The 16,978-nt window shown below is 43.1% G+C and overlaps 1 protein-coding gene across 4 annotated transcripts in view; it reads left to right on the top strand.

The window, feature by feature from the left end:
- Positions 1 to 16,764, top strand: part of LONRF2 (LON peptidase N-terminal domain and ring finger 2) — an 81,301-nt gene extending 64,537 nt beyond the window's left edge. For 3 of the 4 annotated variants that reach the window (XM_029604789.1, XM_029604790.1, XM_029604788.1), the window contains one exon: positions 14,752 to 16,764. In XM_029604789.1, the coding sequence (XP_029460649.1) occupies positions 14,752 to 14,910 (159 nt within the window). In that variant the 3' untranslated portion in view covers positions 14,911 to 16,764. Of the gene's footprint in view, positions 1 to 2,713; positions 2,905 to 14,751 lie in introns of all 4 variants that reach the window. The other variant, XR_003857169.1, reaches the window with a different exon arrangement.
- The last annotated feature ends 214 nt before the right edge of the window (positions 16,765 to 16,978 follow it).

Here is a 16,978-nt window from a genome sequence, read left to right as displayed (position 1 = left end):
AGATTAGATTGTTGTCTCAGCATCGACATTTGGCGAGCTGCGACATGGTGGTCCTCACACACTTTTTCCAGGTATTATTGTCTGGATGTGCTGGCCTGGGAAGACTCATCTTTTGCACGTGCGGTGTTGACTGGACCGCAGGCAGCCTCCCACCCTAGTCAGGAGTAGCTTGAGTACATCCCACTGGTCCTGAGTCCATCTGTCTATACACTAGGAAAGGAGAAATTACTACTTACCTGATAATTTTGTTTTCCTTAGTGTAGACAGTTGGACTCTGCTTCCCATCCTTAGCTGTGAATGACTGGTCTACTGGTTCTCCTGTGATGCTTTGTGTTCCAGGGGATCATCCAGTCCCTAGATTGGGGTACATATGTTCATTACCTGAGTTCAGTGTTTCCTGTGGTTCAGTACAGTAATTGTTGACTGTTTTTAATCACGCTTTTTTGTTATATTCATAGTTGCATTTGTAGAGAATACTGGCAGGCTGGTGTCGCTGCAGGAATATATATACTGTGAAGTCAGCTTGCTCCGTCTCCATCTGCTGGCAGAGGTGCATAACCCACTAGTCCTGAGTCTGTCTGTCTAGCCAAAGGAAAACGAAATTATCAGGTAAGTAATTTCTTCATTTTGTTTTTGTCATTGTGTTTATTTCATTTCCATTTATTTTGTTACTTTAAGGGCTGAATTTTCAAAAAGATTTATGCGCATAAATGTAGCATATATCTGGACAATTGTCATAGGCGATTAATAAATGTTAATAAACTAAAAGCCCATTTATGCATGTAAATCCTTTTGAAAATTCAGCCCTATGGAGTAAATTTTCAAAGGAGTTACATACATAAAAATAGCAATTTTCAAAAGTCCTTTACGTGTGTAAATCCTTTTGAAAATTCAGCCCGATTTGTGTAATTGTAGTACACATTGTATTTTATGTACCCAAATAAGTTTTTTGTGCATAAAAAGGTTATGCATGCATAGCAAATGAAATGACTGCACATCCCTACTTTTTATTAGACTAACAATTCATCAGTATCTAGCTTTCAAGACCTGCGTGCCCTTCATTGAGTCAATGCAGAAATAACACAGATGCTGGGATGTGTATCGCCTATGTGGCTTTTGCATTAAGATGAAAGAATCAGTTATTCTTCATCAACAAGTAGGGCTGACTTAGCCATGACACATGGGTGATGTCATCTGATGAACCCTTCTCTCTTAGGTCATAGAGCTTTTGCTTTGCTGAGCATGTGCAGGAATTCCCACGTGCGTGATGCCTCATGAGCACCTCAGCCTTTTTTCATCCTTGCATCAACACAGATGTGTATCCTATCTTTGTATTTTTCTTGATCTATCTCTTGGTATCTTAATTTTTTCAAACATTTTCAATTACTATGTTGTCTCACTGCCTTGGAAGCTCCCTAACAACAATTTTCAGTGCTATCAAAATAAAAACACATTTTCTTCAGGGAAATGTCTGGCATGAAGAAGCCCATAATCAGTGGCTTCAAAGACTGTGTATGCAGTAAGAACATTTTCATTGTAGATGGACATGACATCTGTTACTAGTGCCTAGGACCGAATCACGATTAGGCCAACTACTATCAATGTGACCAAATGCCTTCACACTTTCAGAAGTTCAGGACCTAGGATATGGAGGAATTGTGCAAAGAGCTGCAGCCAGTTGTCTTCCTGTAGAGGAGCCTTGTGGAGCTCCCCAGGTGCAAGTTGAGCAGGAGTTCCTTGAGTAATCCTCCCTCACCCCCTTGCTGGAGCAGGCCTAGGGCCTCTTCACCTCCTCAGAGGTTGGGCAACCAGAAAAATCACCATCCTCAGGTGTCTATAACCCCATTGTGAGTTTTGTGAGGTTCGCGGCCTAGTAAAAAGAAGTGCTGTCTCTCAGAGCTGGTGGTGCACCTAATGCCAAAGAAGCATTGACCCTCAGTGTCAAAATGCAGCTGTTGCACCATTCACTGGTACATCAGTCCCCAGCACCACTGATGCTCCATTCCTTGATGCCTCAATTGTCGAAGCAAGCTTCCAAATTGATAACATATTGGGCCACGGTGCTTCCTATGCAGCTCTTCACTGAATCGCCAGTTGTTTCTATGTACTTAGGAGGTTATCGGGGGCAGGAGGAGATAAACTTCACTTACCTGTGCCAATTTCAAGGGCAGAATCTCCATCAAGGCTACTGGAGCAAGGCCTGCATTGGTTTACGCCAGATCCTATTTGCTCCATTTTGCCCTTAATTTCTAACTGGCCTCCAGGACAAATTTTCCAAAGTCCAGAGCATGTGCCTTGACTCTTACTGTCTAGGGTACTGATACCCAGACATTATGGAAAAAGCGCAGGACTGGTTTTACGGGCACATCCAAATGCAAAGCATGTTGAAGCAACAGCATTGTATGAATTACCAGGAAATCTGCTTACTCTGTAAAGATGTTGCTAGCAGTAATTTTGTTGTGGGTTTGACAGTTACTTAGTTTTGATTTCTAATATTACTACCCTTAATATAGGGCTTGGGGGTTAACCTGCAAGGAGTGGCAGTTACTACCATAAGAAGCTTGCTGGGCAAACTGGATGACCCATATGGTCGTTTTCTGCCATCATTACTACATTTCCATGTAAGAGGGCTGCTGGAGTTGAAACAACTCTTGCTGTGCAGTTCTAAATCTTGCGATATAATTGTAATATCCATTTTCTTGCTGTATTTCAGAAAGATCCTACAGTACAGTCCTAATCCCTGTTTAGGTTCAGCAACTGGGGCAGCCATGATGTCCCTCCCTTTTACTGCTGACCCTCCCTACGAGGAAGTGAACACACCACACTCAAGCACACTTAAGACCCAATGACAAGGATATGATGGCTGCAGCTTTATTGGATGACATACAAAGAATCTAATAACAGGTGCCCAAGCCTCTCTTCTGTTTAATACTCCCTCCCTTCCTCACCTTCCCTCACCCCACCTCCCCCAGCTACTTGAAGTGAGGGGGCCTTCCGGGGCCAGCCAAGTCACTAATTAAGTGCAAGTTTCTGAGGCCTCTCTCTCGTTGGGGCTTTGCCCTTTTTTTTCTGGTTGCCTAAGCAGCTTTTGGGGCATGACTTGTCGAAAGGTCTGCCTCCATTGGAGGCAGTCTCACAAGGCTCACCTTGAATTGCAAGGCCATGATGCTGGTATTCAATGCAGGCAATGGCCTGTCCCCTTGCTGGACCCTTCAAACCTTTCCCATCTCCTCTTCTTTTAAAAACGATTTTATTTTATTGCAGGTGTGAACAAACCGACAGTATAAATCAGAACTTAATAAAAAGAAATAAACAAAGTTAGTGTCACAGAACAAATTGCAATAGCGGTGACTTACAATAAAAGTCTTTTTGAAGAAAAATTTAAAATGATGTGCTATAACCCAGCATAATAAACTGAAAATCAATTATTTATGGACTCAAGTTATAAGAATTCAAAAATGGAGTCCAAATATGCTCGAATTTGGATAACTGCTTCTTCAAACAGTAGGATAACCTCTCAGTGAGAGCTGTTTCTTGGGACTGATTTCCCAAATTTGGGGACATACTTCCGGAACATATTTCCAATGAAGATCAATAGTAAAAATGGGCTGTCAAAAGCAATTGGATGACTAAAGATTTAAACTTATTGGGTTAGGTATTCCATAAATATCCATTTATCTGGCTAACTTATATCCCCTGATAAATTGCTACTTAGCTGGATAAGTATTACCCACCTAAGTTTAGACCTGCTATTGAGCAAGATTATAAGCAAGTTTAGGGGTGCAGGATATGTCTGCTACAGGACACTGCCAGCTGCCCTCCCACATTACTTACTAAGCCAGGAAAAAGACAACATGTATTCTCCTCAGAAATAGACTTTTATTTATCAGATTTGATATGATATAACAATTCCTGTCTCTAACATCATGGTCACTAAGCCTCAGTTTTCCCCAAAGAAAATTCAGTACCGTAGGTGATTTCACACATGCCATATACCTTAGCCTGCTTAATATATTAACACTTATGCCTAACTTACTTACCCCTGATTCCAACTTCAGGCGATATCCCTCTGTTCACCTCTGAAGCAAGCTGTTGCTGGAGAGCTGGGGAATGTGTGAAAGGAATGACTTGCTTCCTGGGCTTGGTACTGGCAGAGCAGGCAAGCAGTCCCAGAAAGAGACTTGCTTCTGGCTTTGGTACTTGCTGGGCTGTCTGGGTATGCCCTTGCCCCCTCCATGTCTCAGGATTTTGTCCCACTCTCCGCACCTGAGCAGGCACCTCGTCTCTGTGGTCTCCAGGCCACACCTAGTCTTCTCCCTTGTTGATAGCAGGGAGTGCTGATCTGCTTCTGGCCCCCCCTTTCGCTTTCAGGGATGCTTTGGCACAGGTTTCAGGGTCGCTCTCGGGATCCGCGCTCTAGGTTTTCTCCAGGGTTTGTGTTCAGGGGTTGTGCCCTCCTCCTTTTCTTCTTCTTTGCCCCCCTGTCTTATGCTTCTCAGCTGATGAGTATGCATAATCTCATGCATAACCTTGTGGTGGGTGGAGGATCTTTTACCACATTGCAGGTCTTGTTCTCCCTCCCCATTTCTTGAGAGGGAGAACTGCCACATCTGTATGCCAAGCTTTCTGCCTGTGTCAGCGTTTCCTCCGTCTCGACTCCCCCCCCCCCCCCCCCCCTTCCAAGGGTGAGGGTCTTTCTTACCTTTGCTTACCTTGGCTCATCTGTGGGATTAATCTGTTGTCTCTCAGTCTGCTTTTTTTGGTTGGAGAGATGTTTACAAACAGGGGCAGATCTGATAAGGTGTTCTTCAATGTATCAGGGCAAAAGTTCTTCATTTTTCCACTGAGACAGTGCAGTTTTAAAAATTCACTTGGGTAAAGTCTTTTGCTATGACAGAGCTTGGGGCCTTTCAGTTTCTTGGCTATTATGATTCATATTTGATTCAGTGGCAAACATGAGATACCTCCCTACAGGATTAACCTATCCAGATATCCAGATCAGCTTTGGCTCAATATTTTAACTTAGCTAGATAACTTATCTAGCTAAGTAGCGCCATCTCGATACGCCCATTACCCACCCAGAAGTTAGCCAGCTAAAAGCTTAAAGGTGAATTTTAAGAATTGCATGAGTAAAAATGAGCGTGTGCTCGCACAAGTAGTGCATATTCATGCAACTGGTATTTTATAGGGATGTGCTATCGTCCTGGTTTGGGGGACACCGAAACCCGAACAAATTTTTCCCGAAATTTCGGGAAAAATTCTGTTTCGGGTTAGTGCACGCTAACTCCTGTTAGTGCGTGCTAACGTTAAAATGTTAGTACGCGATAACTCCCGTTAGCGTGCACTAACCCGAAATTCAGGTCTCCCCGAATTATAAAGGCCCAAACCGCGGAAAATATGATATTTCCTGCGGCGGGCCAAAAATGAAGCTGGAACCGAAAGGTTCGGGCTTTGCACATCCCTAGTATTTTATATACCTTAAATATACACGTGCAAGTAATGGTAATACAATATTTCCCACGGCTGGCCCAAAACGTGCATGAATAAATTTGCTTGCATAAAAAAGGGGTGGACCAGGGGTGATCCAGGGCAGGATCAACATTTACGTGTATAAGTTGCTATTTTAAGATCTGCAGACGTGATGCACATACAGCTGTTACCTGTGCATATTTACACCTGCTGATTAGGTGTAAGTCAGAATATAATTCTTTATAGCTAAATACTGATTGGGTGAGGTGGAAAATGGGGGCAAGTGCAGGCTGAAGAACCAGGGGGGCCTTGATGGCCTAGAGATATACTGGGCAAACTGGTGGATTAGTTGGTTTAACTGTTAATTTCCTTCACACACCCACATAACACTTTATAATTTACACACGTAAAAGCCATCAAATGCTAAGGAAAATAACGCAGGTTAAATTTCCTTGTCTAAATGATCGAGTATAAATACATGCACATAGCAGATGTACCCCACTTATCTGTGTAATGTTTTACTTATCCGACTAAGTGGCAGCTTTATCGCCACTTATCTTGATAATCTTTAAAAGAACTACAGAGCCAAATTAGTAACACAGTTGGATAAGTCTTCAAACGCTAGCAATCAAACTGTCTTACATATCCGCCTATGTAGCACTTTTCTTTTACTTATCTGGCTATTTTACTTGGCTGGATAAGTCTTAAACAGCTCTACTTAGCCGGATATTTGTCACCACATAGCTGAATAAGTCAAAACTTAGATGGCTATGTTTAAAATACATGCTGCGTATTTTTTGATACGCAAACATGTTGGGTAGCTTTTCATGTAATTTAAATAGTATATGTGTCATTTGCATGCACGATATAAAATATGTGTGCACATGTTTAAAAATTATTCTCTTAGCCGGTTAATTGGAGGCCACTGAATATATATAGTGGACGCTACTTAGCAGGTTAAGTCCAACTTAACTGTTTCAGTTTCGGCCTCATCAGGAATAGAGGAGTTGTCCCAGCAACGAAGCAAATCCAAAAGGGGAGATATGTCAGAAAATTAATCATCCTAGCAATTTCCCTTCAACATCTCCCCAAACGATAGACACAACTATACTCTACATGACCACTACACATGCAAATATATCCTAACCCTCCCACATCCTTGCCAACATAAATTGGAGGCCTCTGTGCCAAACTTTGAAAAAAAACCTGTCTTATGAATGTCACCATTAATTCCATCCTTCTGATACTTATAGACATTTTATGCATCAATTTCCAGATTCTCAACCAATCTTCTTTATCCAAACATATATCTAAATCCCTATTCCATTTGTTCCACAAATCATTGATATGGTCCATCTCAAATTTAACATCCATAATGCCAGTATATAACAGCGAGATCCCTTTAGCTGGTGGCCAAATCTGACTTAACAGCTCTTTCATTAACTTCAAGTCTCTACTTACATAACTGACCCCAGTATGACATTATAGAAAACCCCTCCCCCCCTTTTTCACTATTCAGAGGCTTGAGCACTCATTCTCCTAAACCCTTATGGACCCTTCTTGCCACATGGGTGAAAAAGGGGAGGGAACTATCCCATACCAGCCACTCCTTCCTGTACTCATTCCAGGCTTGCTAAGATCTTCCGAATGGACTGACAAATGTACACCATCTGGGCTGACTGATCTGGCTAATACACATCCGCCTAGTCATGTTTTATTAACCTGTTTCTTGTAACTTGCATTCCTTCATGCTTGTCGTTTTCAGTTCAATGTAAACCGAGATGATATGCAATTTCTGCATGAATCCCGGTATATAAAAAAGTTAAATAAATAAATAAATATACCCGCTATTGAGCAAACTGCTGCATTACCAGCCTGTCTGTTAATCCTGGCCTCTCCGAGGTCCGTGTTGTTACTGGCCAGATTGCAAAGTTAGCTGGATAAACGTATCTGGCTAATTTTGGGATATTCAGCGGTGCAGCCTCAATATTGAATATAGATGGCTATCTTAAAGATAGCTGGATAACGCTGCCCACCTAACTTTAGGGAAACACTATGGTACCACCAGAGTTAGCTGTATAACTTATCTAGCTAATCTAACTCTTCCCAGAATGTTTCTATGTTATCCGGCTAAATTTTAGCTGGATAATGAGATATTCAGCTAAAGTTTAACTGGATATGTGACCAAAATATTCAAAAATTGGCATTTAGCTGGATAACCTGTGAGTTATCCGCTAAATGTCTCTGAATATGGACCTCTTCCCTTCTCAAGAATCTTGAATGAGAAAACTAGGAGCATGGAGTAATCTGTGACTAGTGGATGCACGCACTGGGTGCCATGCAGATCTTACAGCTAAGTAAGATTAAAGAGGTTAGGTCTTCTCAGCTTGGAGAAGAGACGGCTGAGGGGGGGATAATAGAGAGGGCTACAAAATCATGAGAGGTCTAGAACGGCTAAATGTGAATCGGTTATTTACTCTTTCAGATAATAATACAAGGACTAGGGAGCACTCCAAGAAGTTAACAAGTAGAACATTTAAAACAAATTGGAGAAAATTATTTTTCTCTCAACATACAATTAAGCTCTGGAATTTGTTGGTTAAGGTAGTTAGTTAGTGTAGCTGGGTTTATAAAAGTTTTGGCTAAGTTCCTGGAGGAGAAATCCATAAACTGCTGCTAATCAATAGGGAATAGCCACTGCTTGTTGCCAGCATTATTAGCATGGGATCTATTTAATGTTTAGGTACTTGTGACCTGGATTGGCCACTGTTGGAAACAGGATACTGGGCTTGATGGGCCCTTGGTCTGACCCAGTATGGCATATCTCATGTTCTCAAGTCTTTTTTAATGTTGGTAACAACCTGGCAACAGGACATTAGGCCAATATCATTGCCCCCCAGATGTATTATCAGGATGTCTGGGTGAGCTGCACTAGATAACAGCCTCCTCAGGAGAGGAACTAATTGGGGCCAATGCATGCTATCCCTGCCGATCTGGCATGACTCTTGAGATATCAGGCCCTGCCCTGTCTGTACCACCCTCTCTAATCTGAAACATAAAAATGACAGCAGAAAAGTATCAAACGGTCCATGCAGTCTATCCACCAAGCTTTTAGTAGTATCTGTTGCGCTGTACAGGTCACCCCATTCTTATCAGTTTCCCAAACCATAAACGTCAAGACCGTTGTTGGTTGCTGTCTGAATCCAATTCCCAGTTACCTTTTGCTGTTGAAGCAGAGAGCAATGTTGGAGTTGCATAAAAAATATCAGGCTTATTGGTTAAGGGTAGCAACAGCCGCATCAGCAAGTTACCCCCTTGCTTATTTGTTTCCTCAGGCCGTAAAAGTCAGGGTCCTTGTTGGCTGCTGTCTGAATCCAATTTCCCTTTTCCTCTTTTCCCACTGCCATTGAAGCAGAGAGCATCGATGGAGTTGCAGCAACAATATGAAAGCTTATTGCTTAAGGGTAGTAACCGCCCCACCAGCAAGTTACACCCAGGCACTCTTTTCTTCATTTCAATCCTCTAGCCTTTAAGGATCCACAGTGTTCATCCCTTGCCCCTTTGAATTCTTTCACTGTTTTCATCTTCACTACCTCCTACAAAAGGGCATTCCAGGCATCCACCACCCTCTCTATGACATTGGTTCTGAGTCGTCCTCCCTGGAGTTTCATTTCGTGATCCCTAGTTCTACTGATTTCTTTCCAATGGAAAAGGTTTGGCGATTGTGCATCATTAAAACCTTTCAGATATCTGAAGGTCTGTATCATATCTCCCCTGCACCTCCTCTCCTCCAGGGTACACACATTCAGATCCTTCAGCCTCTCTTCATATTTCTGCAAGATTAGATATTTGTCCATTTCTGAAACAAAAGAAACTAATAGATGATTCCAAAAAATACGATAAATTAGGACTAGTAGGAATCAGTGTGTCCTCAGTCCTTCCTCATCACCAAATCTGTCTTAAATCCAGAAACATTCTGAATTTTGGATAATACAATTTCTCTATCAAATGGAAAACTTAGAACCTCCCATAGGTGGTACTTAAATATTTCCATAGATGGCAATAAACGTGATACAACAAAGTTCAATAAACACAGATTTTTTGAGCGACTAATATTCTCCAGCTTCTCATATTGACCATGCAGATATAAGCTATCTGTAACATGAGCATTATTCAGATCTATTGAATGATGAAACTTGAGACCTCATAGTGCCCACCGTTAATTCCAACGCTGTTGTTCTTCCTCAGGTTCACTCATTTTTAAACTTAGTTTCAGCAGAAAATATGTTAGTTTAAAGATTTAGTAAGAGTCTTATCCATTTTAGTAATACAAGGGAAGTTAATTTCTAACCTCTAACCTCCACACATCTACAGTTGTAATATCTGTTGGATCCCTTGTATTACTAAAATCTTGATCAAAAGGTAAAGGGTTAGTTATATCCTCTGCTGTCTTGGAGACTTCATCTGTAGACGCAGATGTGGAATCTCAGATACTAATCCTACTAAATCCAAACTATCTCCAGATGGTCTAATTGGAGCCATATATGTTAAAGGCTCAAGTGGCAACCCAGTAGCTTGTACAGGTAGCTGGTTCTGACCTGGGCTCAGAGATGCCCCAAAACACTGTGAGGAATCAGGTGTAGCATTATCCACGGAGCCCACTACCCTGTGAAAATGTAAAACAATAGGACCAAAGATCTTACTTTTACTGTTAGCCAGAGAAGAAGCCACTGTTTTCACTTTCGTTTCCACTCCATCAACAAAGAATCAAATGGAAGTCCAGAAATCAAATCCTCCAGAAGGGGCACTCCCCTTTGGCAGTGCACCGCAGGGCCCGATCTTATGTAGGAAGGTAAGCGCCAGCTGATGGTATCACTCACTGAGGGGCAGGGGCAGGTGTCTCAGGCAGTCAGTTGCAGCCCTCTGGACACAAAAGGACTTCTATCTCTCATGCTCCCTCCTATTTTGAACAATTTTGTGTCATCTGTAGATTTGATAACCTCACTCATCACTATTTTTTCCAGATTATTTTTAAATATATTAAAAAGCACCAGGCCTGGGATACTCCACCATATACCTTTTCCTATCTTTTAACTACAAGTTGTAGTCTACAACAGGACATTTCCTCCTATCCCATGACTTTAATTTCCTAATGAGCCTCTCAAATGCCTTTTGAAAATTCAGATAAACTGTCAACTGGCTGACCCTTGTCCATATATTTAATATAAATCCAAAAAACTCCAACAGATTTGTAAATCTGGTTATTTACTGAGGCCTTCAGCCCTTAGCAGAGGGTGAGGCCCCCTTCTGTTCTTGACTTAGACCCTCTGCTGTTCTCTAGTCCGTTCTCTAGTCCTCTGCTGTTCTCTAGACCCTCAGCTGTTCTCTAGTCCAAATTGACCACTTGCCTCTCCCACCAGTTAGCCCTCCTGTTATTATTTGTAAGGGTTTTGGGTGGATCCCTGGACCTGTGGCAGATGACCATGCCCACGGGGGGTGGGGGGGGAGGAGTCCTGAGAGGGGCCACAGGTCAGGCTCAGCGTAGGAGACACAAACACACTAGTTCTTTTATTATACAGGATAGGTGAACCACCAGAGGTGGCAGTAGTGAACTGGAAAGTAGCCCGGTTGGGCTTGTAGTCCCTCAGGCTCTGGAACAGCGATCCCACAATGGCTGTGCTGTAATAGAGAGAACTGATATTGTGAGTAGTAGCAGGATATGCGGAGTTCAGGAATAGAGCCTCGTTGGTAATGTACTCATGCAGCGGTCTCTCAGTATGGAGCACAGGAGCTGGAGTAAAGGCAGGCCCTCTAGGAGCGAGTACCTGGTTCCAGGGAATAGCTCTGAGAGATAGAGATGGTAACTCACAGATGTTATAGGCAGCGGTGTCTTCCTGGCAGAAGTGGAGTCCAAGTAGCGAGTCCAGGAATATGGGCCGTCGAGGAGCGAGTACCGGTTCCAGACTGCGACCTGAAAGATAAGCAAGAGAGAGAGGCCCCCAGGAGCGGGTACCCCAAATAGAGTAGGTCCGAAGGAGGCAGAGTTGCAAGGTATGGCGAGCGAATCCCATCCATTAGGAAACCTGCTGCTAACTCGATTAGCTAGCAATTACGTAGGCCTTTTGTATCTTGGATGCATGACGTCATCACAGGGGGACGCCCCTGAGGTTCGCGGCACTGAAGGTACTTGAAGCAGGGCCGTGCGGCATGCGTGTGCCCTCAGGCAGCTGAACAGCATGGCGGGAGGCAGCGCCCAAGCCGGCCCGGGGACGCCGGAGAGGACGGCAGGCAGACGCTGCGGCAGCCAAACGTCCGTCAACCGCAGGAGGAGTCGCCAGAGAGGTAAGGAGGGGTGGAGTGGAGATGTTGGGCAGCGACAGTCATAATACCTCCCCCACCCCCAGTGCTTCCAGGCCCAGTGCAACCAGATGAGCATACCGTGCATTTGCATGGGGCGACAGGCCGGTGGCAGCAGGAGAGGTCACAGGGCCGCTGGCGGAGTCTAACCCACTTGTGGCCAAAGGACAGAGGCCACCGGCACCCGAAGAAGGACAGAGGCCACCGGTGGCTGAAAATGAGGCCTGGTGTTCCCTAGAGTGCATAAGCGTGTGCCTGCGCACAACTTTACCTGCAGTGCACATAGCTTCCATGCCCCCCCCCCTCCTACCGTCCCCCTGCAAACAGGCTGGTTGGCTTTGGTGGATCTCACCACACCACGGCCCAAAGACAACTGGAGGTTCATGGGACTATGGTGGAGCTCATCCCACCATGGCCCAATGACAACAGAAAACCTTGTGTATGAGCTTGTACATGTGTGTGAGTGAAAGGCTGTGAGAGCCTGTGTGTTTGTGTATTTCTCTATCTGTGTGAGAGCCTGTGTTTGTGTGCCTGTGAGAGCCTATGTGTCACAGGCATGCACAAACACATGTGAGGGAGAGGGAGACTGTGTATGTGAGAGAGGAGATAAAATGTGTGTAGGCCTGTTTCCCCGAATCTCAGGGTGACTGGAAATTAAAAGATCCCAGGTATGGCGAGCAGGAGGTTTTTTTAATGCTTATTAGTTTTAATTATTGGGTGTGATTTGATATTTCTACTTTTTTGAAATATTTAATTTTTGGGGGCAATAGAATATTTTTTAATTATTGGAATTTTTATTCATCAGATATTTTGAAATGTTATTGGTGTTTGGGAAATTTTCAATGTTCTTTTCAATAACTGGTTTGAAATATTCTTTTTTGAATATGATTTTAATATTATGATTGTTCTATATTTCTTGATTTTATTATTAAATGTCTTATGAAGAATGGTAATGTTTCGGTTTTTCCAGTGTTGCTCTGCCTTTAGAGGCTGGCTTGTTGTGGGTTCCAGTTCAGTTCTTCTCAGCACATTTCTGTTTATACTTTCTGGTCTCTTTATTCTGTATTTGGTCAGGGTCTCTCTGTGTTCTGCATAAGTGACCGAGGTGAGGTATTTAGCTGGCAGGTAATATCTATGTAGGGATCTATAGCAGCCTGGTTTCCTAATAGTTTTATTGATGTTCTAGAGCCTGGTGAAATATGTGCAGTGTTGCCTTCTCATAGATAAAGTTGTTAGGGTTGTTTTGATATGGGAGTTTTACTATAATGTAATGAGAATTGTGTTTATTCATGGCTTTCTGAGGGCCAAGAACACACCCAACATGCATTACAAAAAGTCTAATTCCATAGGAGATCCAAATATCATTTTTGCAGATTTTTCTGGTTGACACCACAGCAGTGCATGATAATATAATATGAATGTTGTAAATTATATTTTTGCCTCAGCAGACTGCACTTTTGAATGTTCTTTGTCATGTAAAATTTGTTATGAATGCATAATTTAATTGTGTATGTTTGTAATGGGGGTGGGAGGGTGGGGGGTGGGGTAGGGGGCATGCGTGTAAGGCTGTAAGGTTTGCCTAAGGTCCCAAATAACCTTTCCTATCCATGGGTTCGGGGGGGGGATGTCATTTTTTTAAAAATATAGACTGCAGGAGAGTGCTGGGCTTTATTTGATGGGCCCGGGACAGAGACTGAATTAATCGGGGGGGGGGGGGGGCAACAAAGTAATTGTTTGCACAGGGCAGCAAAAAAGCTAGCACCGGCCCTGGTTGCTTCTCAGATGATGGTCTGCAGATGTTTTGTAAATGGCTTGTTCCTCTTCCTTGCGCTCTTTGATGATTTAGCATTGTATCCGGTGCATTATTCACTGTTTTATGCTATATTGTTCTTGCTATTAGTGCAGACCCTTTTCTGCCATTCTGTTACACACTTTGGGGGAAATTTACAAAGGTACGTGCGGATGTCTATGTGTGCGCACTACCCGGCGCGCTTACATGGATGCCCGATTTTATAACATGCGCGCGCAGGGAGCCGCGTACTCGAGCCTTCCTTGTGGCCTGGAGCCGCCGCCATGGTCCGCAGCGAGCCCGCCGCTGTTGCCAGTCCCATGCGGCCTGGAGGCCACTCGGAAGCCCCACCTCCGCGGCAGGAGCCACTCCCAGCTCTTCCTCGCGGCTTGGACGCCGCCGCTCCGATGTCAGGCTTGCTCGCAGCCTGCTCCGGCTCCTCCTCTTCTCCTCTTCTCAGCGGCCCTAAATTCAAAATTCGCTTGCTTTTTGTTTGTTGATGCAGCAACATTTGATGTATAGCATTGAAAACTGTACATGCATTTACTGGTCACATTGGTAACTTAACTAATAGGGGTTGAATTAGCACATGTTTCTGAGTTTCTAACACATGCTTATTTTCCTCTCCTCTGAATGTATGTACAGTGTTTTTTTTTTATATATAATTTTGGTCTATAATTACTATTAAATATTCTTTCTTTTGCCTTTGGGATTGGGGATGGAGGCTGAAAGTACAGCAAGTGTCAATCAGAGTTAATTCAGTGTTGCAAATCGATACAAAAATTTAAGGCCAACCTGACAATCATAGGGACCAGTGGTCTGTTTTGACTGCACTTGTCAGTTTGGTCATAAGTTTGGTGTATGCAGATGCAGTGTTTGCTTAATGAAAGTTGCCCAAGTTCATGATCCTCCAAGGCTGCTCCAAATTTTGTGACGCAACGTATCGATGTTATGTAGCTTTGGCTAGGTGCAAATGAGCAATCCCAGAATGAAAATGTTCTGATAGTCCAGTCAATCAATGCAAGGAGGAGGCCGGATTGGCACAAATAAGGCTTCTTTTTCCATGTCACCATTTTTCTGTTGCCTGTGTGCAGTGTCAGTGCGGCATATACATTTTCCTTCTCTTTCCTTTACAGAGTAACGCCAGTGGACCTGCGTGGTGTTGGTGGCTATTGGCTGTGTTGCCACTTGAAAACAAGGCTCAGCTGACTATACTTGCCATGACGTCCCTCGCAAATCGTCTCCTTGCCATCAGGCGGGTACTGATGTTTGTTACGCGCAAAAGGCCCAGATGACAGATGTAGCTCTTCCCCCACCCCTTGACAGGCTACATCCTACTGGAGAAATATGACATGACATGTACTGTAACGATTTTCTTTGCACTGACACATGCTGTGGAGGCAATACTTGCATTTTTTGTCTCTTAAAAATGTCATGTAATGAGAACTAGCAACAATTCTATCCGGTTTCATGTCATCAAGGCCTGTTTAATGAATGGGATTGTCAACCAGCATTGGGTTCAGCCAATAGCTCTTGAAATGCATTGTGCCTGCCATCCTGATGAAATCTGAGCCTCAGCCAAGCTGTGTCCTGCAGTTATCAAACAGAAAGCCATAATTACAGAGACCTACTTGGAAAATAATTGTTATGCAGTCACTGATGTTACTTCCAGCCTTGCAAGTTCATGGACAAGGCAAGGAAAACTTGCAAGTCCCTCACTGATGCAAATTTTAGGTTGATCAGGAACACCATGAACCTTAGACTTGGGAACACTAAACGAATGATTGCTTTTGTCTGTTTTTCTCGCCATTGATTAAAAAGAAAAAAGAAAATGCATTAGCGTGGACTCAACAGCAAATCTGTGCTTTACTGATGCTGCTCTCAGTGACTACTTTTTGTCTCTGTCTTTCTCATTGATCTTTGGAACATCCACTGTATGGAGAGCAAAATAAAAATAAGCAAGAGACATCTGTCTAATATCTCAGATCTCCCTGAGACTGAGGGCCAGCAGTCGGGTACCTTGAGAGCCACGTGTGACCGTGTGGGACTTGGGATGTTCTCTGCTCTGAACGTCCATCCAGGATCTGATAGAATGATACGAGTGCCCAAGAGAGAGAGGACGGTTGTTGTTGGTTTTTTTTTTTTAAGCTTTTATGAAAGTGGTACAGTACACCAGTAACTGAAACATGGGATAAGAGTTCAGGATGCTTCAGCTGCAGTCCCAGCTCTGCCCTTGAATTGACCCTATGACCTTGAGGAAATTACTTTCCCTCTCTATATATATATATATATGTTTTTCCTGCTTGTAATTGGACAGTGGTAATAAACTGATTCCAGTTTGGAAAGTGCCTTAAGAACCTGTTTGGTGATGAGGCATTACATAAATCTAAAATAATTTCACCAGCAACAATGCCATAGGAATGAAAGGAGATGTTTTGTGATACTGAAAAAAAAAAGAGAACATAGAAATAATTCAGAAGTTGATTTGAAATGGTTGCAGGCGTGCTCTTTGTGGGTATGTGGAGTTTATACATTAAAAAGAGGTTGATATTCTGTCTCTCTGGTGCGTAGATAAGGAAATAAAATGCAGCATGGCAGGTAAAAGTGAAAGAGCTTTTGTTTCTTCCTAGTATTTCTCTCTCAGAGTCAGCACACTTTGAATTCTCTGGAGGCAATAGATGGAAGGGCTAATAAAGGTTTCAGCAGAGACACATTGAAATCCCAGCCTGCATACACCCAACAACCATTTGCAAAAGTAAACCAGGATCTTGCTAGTCTGCGTCGGCCTGCAAGTAGGCAGTCTGGCTGGTAGAAAGTCCTCTAGACTATGTGAGAGCCTAGGTATCCTCCCTACACAAAGCCTAATAGCAGAAGCCTGCAGTTTCCATAGGTCCTTAAGTGGCCTCATGTGGGCTCCTTCCCGGCAGTTTCTGCAGCTGTGGAAGTATTTCCTGGCTTTTCAGTCCATTCCATACGTGGATTTTATACACCCCAGAACACAGGTGAGCAGAAGGGTGAACAGAAGCACCGGTTTTGCATCTGATCCCTCCTTCTGAAGGCAGATCTGTCATAGCAGTTGATGTTATTCTTGTTAACGAGGTGTGACTATGTACAAATATGCCAATTCTGAATAAAATTATTGAAAGATGGGGGACTTTTGTTTTGTGATGGGGAGGCTGGGTTTGTTTGAGGTGTTTGGGAGGTGCTTTTTTTTTGGGAGGAGAAGTGTTAAAAACTCACAATGTATGCAGCCATACAAATTAAAATTCTAAACAAATATAAGAAACTAATTTTTTGAATCATCTGAACATAACATTAAATAAAAAAATACATAAAAAAATAAAATCATATGTAAATTATAAG

The sequence above is a fragment of the Rhinatrema bivittatum genome, chromosome 5, assembly GCF_901001135.1.
Source record: "Rhinatrema bivittatum chromosome 5, aRhiBiv1.1, whole genome shotgun sequence".
NCBI lineage: Eukaryota > Metazoa > Chordata > Amphibia > Gymnophiona > Rhinatrematidae > Rhinatrema > Rhinatrema bivittatum.
The sequence above is the reverse complement of the archived record's forward strand: the minus strand, read 5'-3'. Positions and strand labels throughout refer to the sequence as shown.